This window comes from Alosa sapidissima, chromosome 11 (genome assembly GCF_018492685.1).
Source record: "Alosa sapidissima isolate fAloSap1 chromosome 11, fAloSap1.pri, whole genome shotgun sequence".
NCBI classification, from domain to species: domain Eukaryota; kingdom Metazoa; phylum Chordata; class Actinopteri; order Clupeiformes; family Clupeidae; genus Alosa; species Alosa sapidissima.
In genome coordinates, this window is record NC_055967.1 from 33,781,707 (window position 1) to 33,798,941 (window position 17,235).

At 41.3% G+C, this 17,235-nt stretch overlaps 1 protein-coding gene across 2 annotated transcripts; it reads right to left on the minus strand.

Annotated features, from left to right (window-relative positions):
* Positions 1-248: 248 nt before the first annotated feature.
* Positions 249-10,281, minus strand: kras (v-Ki-ras2 Kirsten rat sarcoma viral oncogene homolog). Of its 2 annotated transcripts, XM_042109191.1 has the most exons (6): positions 10,024-10,281; positions 8,232-8,349; positions 7,048-7,226; positions 4,537-4,696; positions 2,681-2,806; positions 2,171-2,381 (listed from the first exon to the last, which is right to left on the minus strand). In XM_042109191.1, the coding sequence occupies exons 2-5, from the start codon at positions 8,340-8,342 to the stop codon at positions 2,687-2,689; spliced, it is 570 nt and encodes a 189-aa protein (XP_041965125.1). In that variant the 5' UTR covers positions 8,343-8,349; positions 10,024-10,281; the 3' UTR covers positions 2,171-2,381; positions 2,681-2,686. The 2 variants fall into 2 exon arrangements, with proteins under 2 accessions (XP_041965126.1, XP_041965125.1); XM_042109192.1 differs by lacking the exon at positions 2,681-2,806 and having other exon boundaries at positions 249-2,381.
* Positions 10,282-17,235: the final 6,954 nt, after the last annotated feature.

Here is a 17,235-nt window from a genome sequence, read left to right on the forward strand (position 1 = left end):
AATTGGGTTCTATGGAACTATTTATTTGTGGGATTGGTCATGGATATTGGCCTCCGGCCTCGTGGCTACGGCCGAACAACACCCGTGGGAATATCCATGACCAACCCCACTCTCACTCGTATATTGCTTAAGTATAGCAATCATGCCGACGGGCGAACTAGTGAAACTAGCAACATGTCTAGAAACTGTATGAAGATGCATTCACTCACACATCAGGCTATTCTAGGCAAGAACGCAAGAGCACACTGTTTTTGCCTCCACAGTTTTTTTTTATTCATTATTTTTTCAGTTTTATTACATTACGTAAGAGTGGTGAGATTCATGGCAAAAAATAGTCTGATTTCAGGTCACCACATGGACCATTGCTCAAGGACATGTAGAACAGTGGTCATTCACACCCCCATGAGCAAAACCACTCACTCCGTTCACAAACACAACAAAGTGGACTCTCAACTCTATTAGTGACATTCATTTCGACACACAACAAAATGAACCACAATTTACAAAATATGCATCTTTCAGTATCACAACTGTACAAAGGTTGGTTTGTATTCTCTGCAGATGTAGGGAACCAATTTGAGAGATCTGGCATTGGCACACAAAGAGGAAGCAAGAGAAAGAGTGAGATCCTCAAAAATCAAAACACCTTGTGTTGAAGATGGGGAAAGTAGTTTACAAAATCAAGTTCCAAAAATGAAGCTGTTTTTGGTAACAACTTTCTAAGCTTCAACTGTGTGATCAGCACTTGTGTTTACAAAATTAAAGTTACTTTTAAATTGGCCTTTGTGTTGTGTGTGGTTCACAAAGTATCAAATAAGGCAAGGGCCTCAGAACATGAAAATTATATTTAAAATGAGACGAATCAAATCATTGGTCCTGGGTACAACACATATGATCCATTATTAAACCCTATATCTCACAGAAGGCAGCCCAGGAAGTTCCATAAAGATAATTTGGTGAATAATATATATATATTGCTTTTAGACAACCCACAAATGAGTGTGTTTGTTCTGGGTTTCAAAAATACAGTATATAACTGTTCTATGGCAGCAAATAGATTTTTTTTTAAAGCATAATTGCATTTGATAACTATCTGAAACTTATGGAGTGATTTGCTCACGTGTCCTTGTTGCTATAAAAAAAAAGACCACAAATGAAATCTCATGCACCATCTTCAGGCAATTTTGCTGTGTTCCAGAGAACACACTGGATAAACCCCAGGAGAGAGGTCATTACTGCATGATGACCCCTGAGAACCTCTCCAAGGTCCAGTCAGACCAGTCGCCGTCGCTCTCTGTAGCTTTTGTAGTAAATCCATTCTGATTTGATCATAAGCTTTTAACCGAGGCGAGTAAAAGCAGTACTTTACCGAGGGTACAGGACCACAGAGAACACCTTATCCCTCTTGAGCACATTTGTTTGGGGCTCAGAGTTTTCATTCTCATCACTTCCATAGTCTTTCATCATGCTCATCGTCAAATACTTGCCACGATCACATGATCGCTTTGAGGCCTTGGAGACTCAAGTCACTGCCATCACTGGACAATGTCAAGGCTGCGCAATACAGTATTAAAAACATGTCCACCAAGAGGACATGCATTTGAAGAGTTTCAGCAAATAATAACAGTAATAATAAAAAAAAGAAATCACCACCCACAAATTATCAAAGCCTTGAAAGTTAGATATTAGATAAAACAGCAGGCCATTATGAGTCCATGACATTCCCGAAATGGGAGTATCCAGTCCACAGTGCTAGATATATAAGAATGCACCCATGAATGTGCTGGTCCTTCCCCACATATATCCTTACCCCCTCAATCTGATTATAAAAAGTCCTCTTCCTGCAGTACAAAATACAGACGTGTTCAAATTCAAAGACAAAAACACCCATTTCCAATCAAAGGGTGACACTGGGTAACATCTGAGTTAAGGTCATTCTTTTGTTTAAATCACAATTTAACTTGCATCAGTTGTGTTAACTCAGAAGACAAATAAAATCGATGCCCTTTTTTTCAACCATGAGATTAGATCATACCAGTTATGCTAGAGATGAAGGACCAACACTTTGGGGCAACTGGCACCAAACAGGAGATAACGCTTATTTGTTTCCAGAAAACAATTAACGGGGCAAAATGAAATAAGAAGAAGAAAAAAAAGATTCCTTGCAGTATTCCGAAGAAGATAATAATTTAGTGTAATGTACAAAATACATTTCTTTTTTTAACATATTTCATCTGATGCCATTCTGTAAAGGGAAGCATTATTCACATAAGTATACACTTTGTCTTGGACTTCTTCTTCTTCTTCTTGCCCTCCTTGCTCATCTTCTCTTTGTGTTTCCGGATTTCCCGAACTAATGTGTAGAAGGCATCATCAACACCCTGGAGAAGGGGGGAAAAACATGGAGGGGGAACAGTGAGACAGAATGAAAACTCAGGTCAGTAGCCCTCCACCCCAGAAAATAACAACAGTAGAAGAAGAAACCAAATTAAAAACCCAAATCATTAAGATCCATTCCACCTCATCACCGCCACATAGATCCCAGTAGATTGTTTGAGTAAGAAGACAGCCCCACGACCTGATGCCCCAAAATTGCCCCTTCCCCAGTTGAAGTTGGGTCTTTCCCCCTGTCACCTGACAGGTGTGGGGGAGGGGGGGGCGCGCGGTTGCATACACTTACCCCCTGTCACATCACAACACATTTTTTTAGCTTGATGCAGCGTGGAGTCTTTTCTTCCTTGCTGAGCTTTTGCAGCCGATGCTGTCTGATCTCCCGTACCAGAGTGTAAAAGGCATCCTCCACTCTCTGCAGTGCGAAACACAACTCCCTTCAGTGTTAGGGGACACCCAGCGGCACGCTATGGCCTCCGGGCAAGAGGGCAGGGATTTTACAGGAAAGGGCCAGCCAGGTGCAAGGTCTTAGAAGAAAGGTTTAGAGCAGGGATGCTGACCTCAAGGACTTGAGTGAAGGGAATAACTGGTACATGTTCAAATATTCATTTGAATATATTTACGCTGTGTAATCAATACCAAAACAACATCTGTCAGGGTGATGATCTTATGGCATACAATTTTTATTTCTGATGTTTAGTGACTTACCACTTACTTTAGACTAGAGACATACCATATTGACACGACCATAGTCTGTCTAGGCCATTTTTGTGCAATTTTTTGACACTCATACAAAGTGATCGCAAACTATTTCCAAGGAATTCAAGCAGTGCCACCATGTAGCAGTCCACCATAGCCCAACAAGAAGGAAAAGAAACCAAATGTCTGGAGCTGTTCATTTTGTTGGCATCCCCAAACACAGGCCGACTGATTTTCAATTTAAATGCTTAGGCTCGTAGCTGAGGACAGAGGGACTGGCATTTAAAGGGCAAAGGAGATTATTCTGATGCCAAGTGTAGCCGCAGCTGCAAATGACACCTCGGTGTCTGCAGTCGTGAGAAGAGAAATTTAGAGAGATGGATCGCCATGTCCCCAACATCTCACAGAGATGAGATTTTGAACACTGCAGACAAGCAGAGAGAGAGAGAGAGAAAGAGAGATCTGGCTGCTGCAATAACTAGCTGGAGCACCACCATTATAACCCCAAACTGAATGACATTTCTGCTACACACACACACACACACACACACACCAAGCCCAGATTATTTATATAGCACAACGATCACCCCGAGAAATGATGGCTATGAATGTGATTTTTATTTCCATTCCTTGCTATGATTGTTTTGCTTGATTTATCAATACCCCCGGTCGTTACATAACTGTAATGGTCAGACCAGTGTTTGAAAATGACTGTGAGAAAAGAGCATGCACCAGCATAACGACAGGCCATGAATAAAAACACCCCATTAGCGATAGCTCTGCGCCCATCAATTACTAGTAGGCCACCCCGACAGCCACCCAGTGCAACTGGCAGCACAAATCAGCCAGCCCAGCGGTCCACTGCTATGTTACCTCCAACCACCATACCAAGTCGGTCTTCCACCTGAGTTTATTTTTTTTTTTTAAATATAATGCTTTAAAAAGTTGCAAATACTTTGCTACCCTAATGAGTTTTGTTTTTGTCGAAAACTCAATAAACTCAATTCAATTTGAAATTACCCTGCAGATTCAATTACTACAAAATGCCAGGAGCATTTTGAAATAGTTAATATTCACATGTTTATTCATGTCGTGTCACTAGGCTTGTGCGTTGTGTGTGGGAAAATGACAGACACCATGAGACCATGATAATGAGGACTGGGGGAGGACAATGAGCCGGCACTGTTTACGGGTGCAGGAATAAATTGCCACTGTACCTAAAAACCACAGCAACAAACGTGCGCGCAGAGCGAGTAAGTTCGGTGCTCACTTAGCAAGTAAAGCTATTCACCTATAAAATTCATATCAGGCTTACGGAGTAACCAATCCATTGACTATAATAGTATGTGGGTTAAATATGCCACACTACCACAATAAATGACACTTATGTTGTCTATTTTTCTTTTTTCATTTAACTACAGTGAATCACTTAGTGTTTGCTCATACCTGTCTCGTCTTGGCTGACGTCTCGATGAACGGGATCCCGTAACTGCGGGCCAGGTCCTGGGCCTGTTTGGTGTCCACGGTGCGGGACGGGAGGTCACACTTGTTCCCCACCAGGACCATGGGGACGTCCTCGGAGTCCTTCACTCTCTTTATCTGCTCTCTGACAACACACACACACACACACACACAGTAAATCATACCGTATTCATATGACTATGGTCTGTCTGTTCACATCTGGCATAGTTTTATAACACTCACACCGACTTGACTATAGCTAAGTTTTCACCACTGTCCACTACATCCGATTCTTTTCAATTAGATCATATTCAGACATGCTTCATGTCTGGAATCAGCATTAGACCTTTTGACGCCGAGAACATCATACTGCACCTTTAAACATCTCAGCAGCCGCAGAGACGCAGTACAAGCGGATATTTAAAATCTGCAATGTGCATTATCAAAGCTACAATGTGCATAATCAAAGCTGCAATGCGCATTATCAAAGCCAATATGCATTATCAAAGCTGCAATGTGCATTATCAAAGCTGCAATGCGCATTATCAAAGCTGCAATGCGCATTATCAAAGCTGCAATGTGTATTATCAAAGCAGTAATGTGTTCCAAAGCAACAATGCTACAATGTTACATGGTGTTACATGGAATTCTTGTGGTCAAAATAGTCACGTTTCTATACCTTGGATAATGATAAGACAATAGAATATTTTTTATTTCACATTACACGTATTTCATTATTATTTCAAAATTCAAACCTATGCCCTGAGGTGTCCTGAAACCAAAGCATATAGAAAACAGAAAAAAGGAACAACTGTTTGCATCGGTTAATCACACGACTAGGTCTATGGGCCATGTCTTGAACTTTATAACTTCCTGGAACCTATTTTCAGCCTTGTAAGTTAATAAACATTAGAAGGTCAAATTCATTTATTCTGTTAGCATGTAATGCATTACACTCCCCATTTCTCAACAGAGACAAAAGTAGCCTGTCAGCCTCTCTGGACCTCCAAGTGCAGGCATTCACACATCCAGGTTTCCAGAAGCCTTTAAAAGATCTGAACACCCGAACTACTATTTGAAACTTACCTAGACTACACCGCAAAACAACAGACACACAAAGATTCCCTCTTAATGGCGGATTGCATTCTGGTCTATGTTCTACAATAACATTGTGGGAAATGGAAAATGAGAAATGAGAACATCCAAGACTTAACAATAAACTAAATGACTAAACATAAGCGACTGAGTTCTCAGTCTTAACTACACATCACACATGCACTTTCAAAGGTAAGGGAATGGGTCAATTAGGAGGGTCATGATTTTAAGTTGAAATCGATCTAAATTACATCTCGATCTCGAACTTCAAACTCAAAGGTAGAATCGACGATGTAGCCACACCCACAATGTCACATCCAGCATGCATGCCAACAGGCAAAAAAACACACACACACACTGAACTGCGGCGCATCAACACTCTTTTAACTGTAGGCTGCAGCCAGTTTAAAAAAAAAAAAAAAACATCAACCGACCGAAATCGAAGCTCCTCTTGCTACTCTGAAATCACCGGTATGGAAGTATTTTGTCGTTCATTCACGTCAATTAGGCCTAACACCAATTTACTCAACTTAAGTGAAAAGAAGATCTAGTTACAGTCCAAAACAACTTTAAGGCATAAAATGTACATTGATAAGTGCACATGAACACTAACCTTGTGTCTCTTCGGAGTGTGCTGAAACAATCAAATTTTCATTCTGTGTTGTTTCATTTCACTATGTTCACGTGACGTCTATGTATAATATCTGTTCAATTTACTACCTCATGGTAGGAACGGTTTAAAAATAAAAAAGGTTTTAAAATAAAAGTCCCCCAAAACAGAATAGATAGAGCCCAAAAAAGTAAACATTAGAAATGCATTAATAGTAGGCATAATATCATTTTAAAAAAATCGAAAATTGAATCGTGAAAATTAAATCGAATCGAAGATTTGGAGAATTGTGACCCCCCTAAAGTCAATACAGTTTCTTTTAAGTGGCCATGGGGCTTGGCTTTTGCTAACAAAAACTGTTTTTGTATTGCATTGTATACGCTAATTCTATGTGTCAAACTTCAATTCTTTTAAGCTCAAACTGACCTTACTGTACATTATTTTCAGCAATGATATAACGAAGGCTTTTGGCTGTGCTTGTTGGAGGCATATTAAATAAATGGCTTAGCAAACAAAAGCTATTGTGGGTTGTGCTTCTAACTTTTTCACATTGTGAAGCAACTGACTGAATTTCCATTTACCATGACTCTTTTACATGCTGAACAACAGATGACAATATGCCCCCCAATTAATGGGGGTATGCAAATTTATCCGTGCACAATTTGTTTGTTTTGAAGTGTAACAACTGAGATTCTAAGGCAGTTGCAGAGCATAGTCTCCGTCATGTTAACCACATTCTTGTGACATCTCTCTCATCTGTTCCATGAGTATCTACGCGGGTAGCACCTCACCTATAGTGATGAATGTCCTCAAAGGACTTGGTGTTGTTGATGGCAAAGACACAGAGGAAGCCCTCCCCTGTCCTCATGTACTGGTCCCTCATGGCGCTGTACTCTTCCTGACCTGCAGTGTCCAAGATGTCCAGCAGACACGTCTCCCCGTCAATCACCACCTGCTTCCTGTAGGAGTCCTGCAGAGAGGGGAAGGGCATTCAGGGACAGCAGAATGAAGGAAATGCTTTACTTGTTGACTGTTGCCGACACACTTGGTGTGTTATAGAATCGTAGTATCTTAGGGTATGGATAAACTGTTTGAGGAATGTGGCCTGGGTCTGCTTTTCAGACTCTGTGTGACATCAATCAGATTTTGTTTTCTGTAAAGTATGCAAATGTTTTTGTTTCCAAGTCAAACTGTTGCCTCTTTCACGAGTGGTCTTATATCAATTTCCTAACTAATCTATAGCCATGCAACCTTCATGAGATCACACAGATCCATACCAGTATTCCTTCCATACCATACATCCCTGTGTTGTGGTCATGGAGGGGGGGGGGGTTGAGCATTAGGGTTTGCAATCTAGTGGTTACCTCAGTGCCAGCAAGTAAGACTATTTTGAGAAATAAATACTACAGAGACAATATACAGTATAATGAGGTGTTACATTTAGCTGGAGGGTAATGGTTGGTTGTCAGAACCTAGATCCAGAGTAATCATGGATCAACATGTCTTTGGCTACCAGGTGCTAACAATATCTTTCCCCAGCAGGTGAACACTCCACCCCTACCATGATCTTTGGAGACTTATGCTATATCTGTTTGTCTCAGACACCTTAAATTTGTACATTTTGAGCATTGCATGCTTCAGAAACAACACATCACTGGAATTGTCAGATTTGGGGTTTTTTTAGTGAAAGGGAAATGACTACTTGTTGAAACTGGTTCCAACATACACAGAGATGTTATCACGTTGTGTGGGCTAGTTTAATGCGAAAGGTGAGACAATCCCCTTTTGAAGGCAAAAGCTCAAGTGGGGCCGGCTTGGCACCTGTCCTGTTTTCAACCAGAAAAACCGGCCGTCATTGGTGTTTTTACAACACATTTTTTGAATAGCTACATGAGGATGAGATTCCCATGCCTGCGTTACACAGAGCGAGTTGCTCACTCACTGACAGACCAAAAAACACACACACACACGTTACCTCTATGGTGGGGTCGTATTCGTCCACAAAGTGGTTCTGGATGAGCTGGATGGTGAGCGCACTCTTGCCAACGCCACCAGCTCCCACCACCACCAGCTTGTACTCTGTCATCTTTCACCTGAGGGACAGACACAGACACAGACATGCAGTTTGCATTTACCCTACAACAGCGTACATCATCATTATCCAGCTAAATCCATTAGGGGTGTTACGGTACAAGTATTCATACTGAACCGTTAAGGTGCTGGACATTACATTCCATACAGAAGTGTACCAAATATAGGAAATGCAGTCTTAAATAGTAATAAACTATTTAGGCTTTTTTGCGTTCGGACCATGTTTCAAATTTGAGTTCTTGCACAAACTTATTACCGGTAAGTGGCGGACCATATGTCAGTTAAGTTAATTACACACAAAAAAAACAACAACAAAACAGTTACACCTATTCAGAATACTATAACATGGTGTTGAATCGTCGCATTGTATTGCGGAGTGATTTATTATTAGCTGTGCAAAGTCTGAGTTGAAATGTCCAGGGATATTCCAACTCATGGAACGTCTCTCAGAAACAAATAAATAGTTCCATAGAACCCAATTGTTGTATAATCCTGTTTATGTGTTAAGCATCAGCAATATTGATTTCAACACCGAGGTAGGTACCAAATTGTGATATTTGTGTACTGTTACACCCCTAAAATCCATACATCTGAAAGGTGTGTGTGTATGTGTGTGTGTCATTACAGTGCATAGCAATGTGACCGTATAGTTGATATGATGCTCCCTGGTCCTACAAGTGTCTAAAATTAAAGCAAAACACTAAATCTCGAGTATATGTCTCATGAATTAAATTGAATTATCCTGTCCTAAGTAGGCTATATAGTGTCAAGTTGTATTCTTTGAATACTAGAGAAACCTAAATGCTCAATGGTAGAACCAAGGCCTATATGTTACGTAAGCCGACTCCTTACAATACACCGGTTACAAAGAACGTGCTCGAGAATTCGTGGCTAACCAAATGAGTTTCAGGAAATGCTTAACTAGTTTAAGGATAAATCGCAAGCAACTGTGTTGCCTGCACCAGATACAGTAATCTACACCTATTCAAATGTAGCCTTCATGCACCCCAAAGTTCTAAGAGTGGAGAAATCGAAAGCTAACCATTGATTGGCTGAATGACACTCTTACACTAAGTAGTTATTCGCCAACAAGGTTATGCCCTTTCATATTAGGCTACAGTATCTTGACCACCCTCAGATATCTGCAGAATACTCTAATATTCGATATCCTACGCATTCACACAGACTAGCCTACTTCCGCCGTTGCTCGTGAACATTTTTAAAGTAGATATTTAAGATATTTAAGAAAACAAAGTGCGAAATTGAAGGAAATGGCCTATTCTCTGGTAGAATTAGATCCATGGCCTATGCATGACTGCTTTGTTTAGCCTATGTAAAATAGGAAATAGACTGCGACGTGCCATTAAGTCAATAGCCTAAAAGAGTTAAAGACAAAGAGTTTAAGACAAGAGTTTGACATGCTCATGTCAGATCTCGACGCTAGTTAAATCATATGTTGAGCCCACCGCCATGAGCACTGCATTGAACTGCATTGCAGGGCCGGACTTTTAACATCAGGGCGTAACATCAGAACTAAATTGTTTCAAAGCTGCACATAATAGTTCAAAACAAAACGTAGCCAATCAAATACAAATGTAGCACAACAGCACTGTAACCAACTGCAATGCAACAATCGAAAGATCGCGTATAAAAATGCACTGTCCTCTTTCCTTTACCTTTGCTGTTCCAAGTTCCGTGTCCGAAGAACCAATAACTCAAGCCCTCAGTCGTCTTCTTTGACACGATCTCGCCATCTTTGAATATAAATGTAAACTATTACAATAAGATTTTCTTAAACGCGAATTTGACATTTGAAGATTCACAGAACACACATAGGCCTATATGCCTACAATCACATAGATAGTTGATTTTTCCCCCTCGCTAGAACTCCCCCATTTGGCCTGCTTTCTCTTTTTCGGCACGACAGAGGAGGTTGGCCTGTACATAAATATGGGCGGATACACCGTAGCGCAGAGCAAAGACCACTTACCCAGAGATCCGAGCTTCCTAATTCCAAATAGCCTACTTGCGATATAACAGTCTACTGAGTCAATACGCTTCATACACCAAGGGATTTTAGCCTACCCCGTCCTGCTTCTTCTAAACATGAAACGAGCTTGGTCTTTCATTGTGAGGAGTGCCTCTATTGGCAGCCTGCGGATATTCACACCATTAGTCGATATTCTTTCACTGGGAAGTCATGACAAGCGGGTGGATGCTTTGAGCAGTTTATTAAAATCGACGGTGCACTAAGGAGTTTCTTCTAAATCATCACTGACAAGACAAAGAGATATGCATGTGAATTGTATCGCTAACTAGTCGACAATTGGTAGGCCTAGCTGGTAAAGTGACTGCTAATTTTCCTCACACCTCCAACACACTGCTAGCTAGCTCAGGCACACTGTTGGCGGCGGCCATTGACTACCTCGCGGGGTATAAATAGGCTCTAAATATAACTGGAGAGCGGCGAAATACGTCACAGCCAGACGAGTAAATGATTGGCCAACAGTCAGTCAATAATCTAGGCTACTATCAATATCCTACGTATTATTAGGCCTATGCATGCAACGAAAGGGTAGGTTAATGTTAGTTTATAAAAGATGTTGAGTTTTTTTACTGTCTATGGTTGTGTGTAGGCAAGCCAAAGTCGTTATAGGTGGGTTACAGTGTAGCCTAGGCTATGAGGTCTGTGTCGAATAACTCAATGTCATTGCAAAACAGTAGCCTACAGACACATATATGACAGACTTCTAAGTCCTAGTTTTTATCACTTTAATTTTGTCTTTGGTTATGAAAGAGACAGTAGGCCTATGGTGTGTGCAGGACTGATGCATTTCCAATTGCCTTAGCCTATTGTTAAAGCACACAATCATAACACAATGCGAATTGTGCAATGACTGATGTGTGTGCTGGGGGAGAAGGAAGGGGGTGACAACTCTATTTGAGTAGGCTACTTGTGTGAGTGTGTTTGTGTGTGTGTGTGTGTGTGTGTGTGTGTTTGTTTGTATGTGTGTGTGTGTTTGTGTGTGTGTTTGTTTGTGTGTATGTGTGTGTGTGTCTGTCTATTTGTGTGTGTTTCACCCATTCTATTATTCATTTGTTGGGGGGGGTCATAAAACTTTTTGCCTGATGAAGATCTGTTGATATTGAAACGTTAAATAAAGACAGTGTGCAGACCATCTCTCTCAGTGTTAATTCTCTGATACCATTTCTTCGGGATGATCTTATTTTAATAGTTCCGTTTTTACAGTTTTACAGTTACAGCTCATGACAACCAAAACAGTATCTCAAAATATTAAAATAAAGAAGTTATAATACAGAAATGTCGGTTTCCTGAGCCTTAAAACTCTTAGTCTGGTTCAGTAAACACAACCACAATCATGGGAAAGACTGCAAACTTGGTAGTTGTCCAGAGGACTGGTACTCATTGACACCCTCAAGGAGGGTATAAGCCACAGAATGTGGGCAGGGTGTTTCCAGAGTGCTGTATGAAAGCATATTCATGGAAAGTTGACTGGAAGGGAAACGTGTGGTAGCAAAAGGTATGCAAGCAACAAGGATGCCATCTCACTGTGATCAGCAGCACCGGAGCGCCACAGGGAACTGTGCTCTCTCCAGTCCTGTTCACCCTGTACACATCTGACTTCTGCTACAACACAACACCGAGTCATGCCACACACAAGTTTTCTGACGATACTGTAATTGTGGGGTGTATCAGGGACGAGCAAGAGGAGGAGTACAGGAACCTGGTGGAGGACTTTGTGCAATGGTGCAAACTCAATCACCTTCAACTCAACACTTCAAAGACCAAAGAGATGGTGGTGGATTTCCGCAGATCTAAGCCCGCTCTGCTACCAGTCTCCATTGATGGGGTCAATGGGGAGGTGGTAAGCAGCTACAAGTATCTGGGTCTCCACCTGGACAATAAACTGGACTGGTCAGCCAACACTGACGCACTACAAGAAAGGGCAGAGCAGGCTGTACTTCCTGAGGAGGCTGCGGTTCTTCAATGTGTGCAGCAAGCTCCTCAGGATGTTCTACCAGTCTGTTGTTGCCAGTGCCCTCTTCTATGCAGTGGTATGCGGGGGAGGAAGCACAAAGAAGAAGGATGCTGGGCAACTTGCAGGCTGGTAAGGAAAGCTGGCTCTGTAGTGGGAGCTGAACTGGAGTGCATCACTTCAATATCTGACAAAAGGAACAAACTGATCAACATTTTGGACAATAAGTGTCATCCACTCCACAGCACTATTGTAAAGCAGAAGAGCTTGATCAGCTGGAGACTTCGCTCACTGCCTTGCACAACAGACAGACTGAGGAACTCATTTGTCCCCAGGGCCATTGAACTGTTCAATGCTTCACTTAAGGGAAGAGGAGAGATAGACTTCTCTGCATAGTCTGTCTGCCTCTCCATGTTTGGGTACTGTCTGTCCACTAGCCACTTTTTACCACTGTCTTACTGCCTCACTGTTTGCATGCTATATTAGCACATATGCATAACCCCTCCCTCCATCCCACAGCCGGATTGTGGCCACACTTATACCTCTACTTAAAGCAACACCAAATAACTTTTCCTCTGTCGCACGCACGCTATTTGTTCATCCAGCAACGGCTTTGCAAATAACTATGTCCATAGACAAGGTAGAATATGTTGCATGATTTTATGAAAGTACGATGTATTGCGACATCATGCAAGTCAAATTTGTAGTTTCTTATGTCTCATTCCATCGAACTACAGATCCACTACCTGATCTGGCAAACTTACATAGTGCGGTTATAGCCGATAGAGGGCCGCGAAGCGAATGCAAAAGTGCCGTTCACCCTGTTACGAGTTAATGAACCACTGAAAAAAATTTGGAAACATTATTTTAAGGTACAAAAAACTCTTTGGTGTTGCTTTAATATAGTTATATATATTTATTTATTTATTTATTTATTTATTTATTTCTATAGTTTAGTCTATAGTTACTTATTTGCACCATCACCATGACACCCACTCACACAGAGCACCTTACCTTACTATGCACAGAGAATCACAGGCTCAGTCCCTGCAATCATTGCAAGCACCTCATGATTAATCCCCCACTATATGGATACTGTTTTTAGACTTAGATTTAGTGTTATTTAGTATAATTTGTATTTTAGTATATTCTTTATCTTACTGTCCTTATTGCTTAGTTGTGTTTTTTATATTATATACTTTTAATTACTTTTTCTGCTGTTAGTGAATGTTGTGTGTGATGTCTGTATGCTACTGAGACCTTGAATTTCCCCATGGGGATCAATAAAGTATCTATCGATCTATCGATCTATCTATCTATCTATCTATCTATCTATCTGCCTTGAGAGAATTGTCAAGCAAAGTCGATTCATGAACTTGGAGGAGCTTCACAAGGAATGGGCTGAGCCTGGAGTCTGCATCAAGAGCCACCACGCACAGATGTGTCCAGGAAGTGGGATATAAGTGGCTCATGCCTAGTGTCAAGTCACTCCTGAATCAGAGACAAAAGAGTGTCATGCCTGGGCTATAAGGAGAGACAGAACTGGATTGTTACTCAGTGGTCCAAACTCCTCTTTTCACATAAAAACAAATTTTGCATTTCATTTGAATATCAGGGTCCAATCAAGGAAGAGTCTGCAGGGGAAGAGTGGAGAGGAACAGTTTGATGTTTTCACAGTCAGTGATAATTTTGAGTGCCATGTCATCTGCTGGTGTTGTTCCACTGTGTTTTATCAAGTCAAGTCAATGCAGCCTTCTACCAGGAGAATGTCATGCTTTCATCTGCTGACAAGCTTTATGGAGATGTTGATCTCCTTTTCCAGCAGGACTTCATGCTTTCATCTGCTGACAAGCTTTATGGAGATGCTGATCTCCTTTTCCAGCAGGACTTCATGCTTTCATCTGCTGACAAGCTTTATGGAGATGCTGATTTCCTTTTCCAGCAGGACTTGGCATTTGCCCATAGTGCAAAACGAACTGGTTTGCTTACCATGGTATTAGCTACTGTGCTTGATTGGCCAGACAAGAGGAAAATGAGAAACAGCAGACCCAACAATACAGACGACCTTAAGGCCACTATCAAAGCAACCTGGGCTTCCATAACACCTCAGCTGTGGCACAGCTGATTGCCTCCATACCGCACCACATTGATGCAGTAATTTGTAATGACACAAGCTATGAAAAAAGGCCAATTTGTTTTATGGGGTAGAGCTATTCAGCAGAGAACCAGTATAGCAGCATTTTGAGCAACATGCCATTAGCAATTGAAGATAAAAAAAAAAACAGCAGACATGATTGAAAAGCACCAGTGAAAAGCACTGCTATTTGTTAAAGATGGGGGGAAGTGCTTTAATGATGTGCACAAGTGATAAGATGATATGAAGTTTGAACAAACAGTTTTGAGAATTTCAATTCTGATCTGAGAAATGCACCAAAGCAACTGAGAAAAACTAAGTTGTGTCGGGTCTTTTCAAACTTATGTCACAAGGGGTCAGTATAGGCACACAGTTAATTTCACAAATCTTAGCTGACTGGGAAGACTAGGCCTATTGAAACTTCACACAGGTCACATTTACATGGGTGTTGTGGTTACTTAAAAAAAAAAAACTCCTGTGGATGAATTAGTTGCTGTAAATCCCACATATGTTCACCAAATCTGGTTGCAGTTAGGTGTTGTAGCCTACATTTGTCCATGCAAAGCACATTGAATTGCCGGTTTGTAGATAACGGCCTTACATTTGTACATTTCATCTTAATGTTTCATTTTAAAAGTAGCCTTGGTTCTTGTAAGCATAGCCTACTGTTTTGCTTATGTAGGCAATAGCCTACTCAACAGATGCGGACGGGGTTGTTGTCAGGGAGGAAGCACTCAATGCAGTAGGCCTATTAGACATTAAAGGTGTTTAAGTCGTGATTCACTCGGATCTTTCACCCGTGTCTTTAAATTAACCCATGAGTCGCGAGTCTCTAGTATCATTAACTCGGATCAGTTGAGTCCTACTACAATTCAATCTAAAACGATAAACAGCGCCACACACAAACCTCTTGAAACATTAGCTAGCCTCCTAGCCCTAGCCATCGTAGCTGCCAAAAATGTAACAATTTCGTAGGCAACCACAACTCCACAAATCAACTCAAGCGACTGAGTGAGCAGGCAGTCCGAGATAACTGGTTAACTTCCCGCAGAGCCGTAAACATTGCAGACTCACAGACCATGGGACTCAGATTGGAGCGGCTGAGTAGCAATCCGGGTTAGTCGGATCAGCCGGCCGGTTAGGCTACGTTGAGTACGAGTCAGTTGAATCAGCCGGCTATGTTGTCATGAGTGGATCTGCGAGAGCGAGTAGCTCCTCCTCGAGGTGAAAAGCAATTCCACAACAAAAGCCATTTTTCCACTTCTGAAATAGCATTCAATGTTCTGCATGTAGCCTAGACATAATTAGATTTGGTGTGTAGATGTAGCATATTAAAATGCAATTAGGTCGTTCGCTCATGGAGCTGCTTGAGTTACGGTTACGTTGTTATGAGTGCTAGTCAGCCGAATCAGCCGGCTACGTTGTCATGAGTGGATCTTTAGAGCAGCGAGTAACTCCTCGTCAAGGTGAAAAACAAATCCACAACAAAAGCCATGCTTTCACTTCTGAAATAACATATGTTCTGCACGCATAGCCTACTATAAAATGCAATTAGGTCGCAAAGACAGTCCGAAACATTGCAAACTCTGTATGGAGTTGCTTGAGTAGGCTACCTGAGTCAGTCGGATCACCCGGGCGGGCCGGTTACGTTATCTTGTTATGAGTGCGAGTCAGCCGAATTAGCCGGCTACGTTGTCATGAGTGGATCTTTAGAGGAGCGAGTAACTCCTCGTCAAGGTGAAAAGCAAATCCACAACAAAAGCCATGCTTTCACTTCTGAAATAACATATGTTCTGCACGCATAGCCAACTTTAAAATGCAATTAGGTCGCGAAGACAGTCCGAAACATTGCAAGCTTTGTATGGAGAGTAGGCTAGCCTACCTGGGTCAGTCGGATCAGCCAGGCGGGCCGGTTACGTTGTTGTTATGAGTGCGAGTCAGCCGAATCAGCCGGCTACGTTGTCATGAGTGGATCTTTAGAGGAGCGAGTAACTCCTCGTCAAGGTTAAAAGAAAATCCACAACAAAAGCCATGCGTTCACTTCTGAAATAACATATATTCTGCACGCATAGCCTACTTTAAAATGCAATTAGGTCGGTAAGACAGTCCGAAACATGTATGGAGTTGCTTGAGTAGGCTAGCCTACCTGGGTCATTTGGATCAGCCGGGCGGACCGGTTACGTTATGTTGTTATGAGTGCGAGTCAGTCGACTCAGCCGGCTACATGAGTGGATCTGTAGACGAGCGAGTAGCCTAGTTTCTACTCGTGTCAAGGTGATAATAATAATAGGCCTAATGAGAATAGTAGTAGTAGTAGTAGTAGTAGTAGTAGTAATAATAATAATAATAATAATAACAATAATAATAATTTATTCACTGCAGGGCATTTCTACGTTCCTGTTTCTATGTCTACATTGAAAGTCAATTGCTTAGGCTAGGTTAAGACAATAAATAAACAGTCTGGCTCAAACTGCTTTCTTTCCCGTGAGTGGGTGGAGGTTTTGATGCTATTATATTAGGCTATTTTATATTATATTATATTATATTATATGATATTATATTAGGGTACCTAACAGTATAGCTAGAATAGATTCCTAGTAGCCTACTATTAGTAGTAGTGGTAATAAACATTGTAGCAGAGTAGCATTAGACCTAGGCAAACTTTCTATTGTTAACAAAACAACAACAAATAATTAATTATTATAATATAGACTACCCTCTCTGTCAATAAGATCAAAGTTTCTGAACATTAGCAC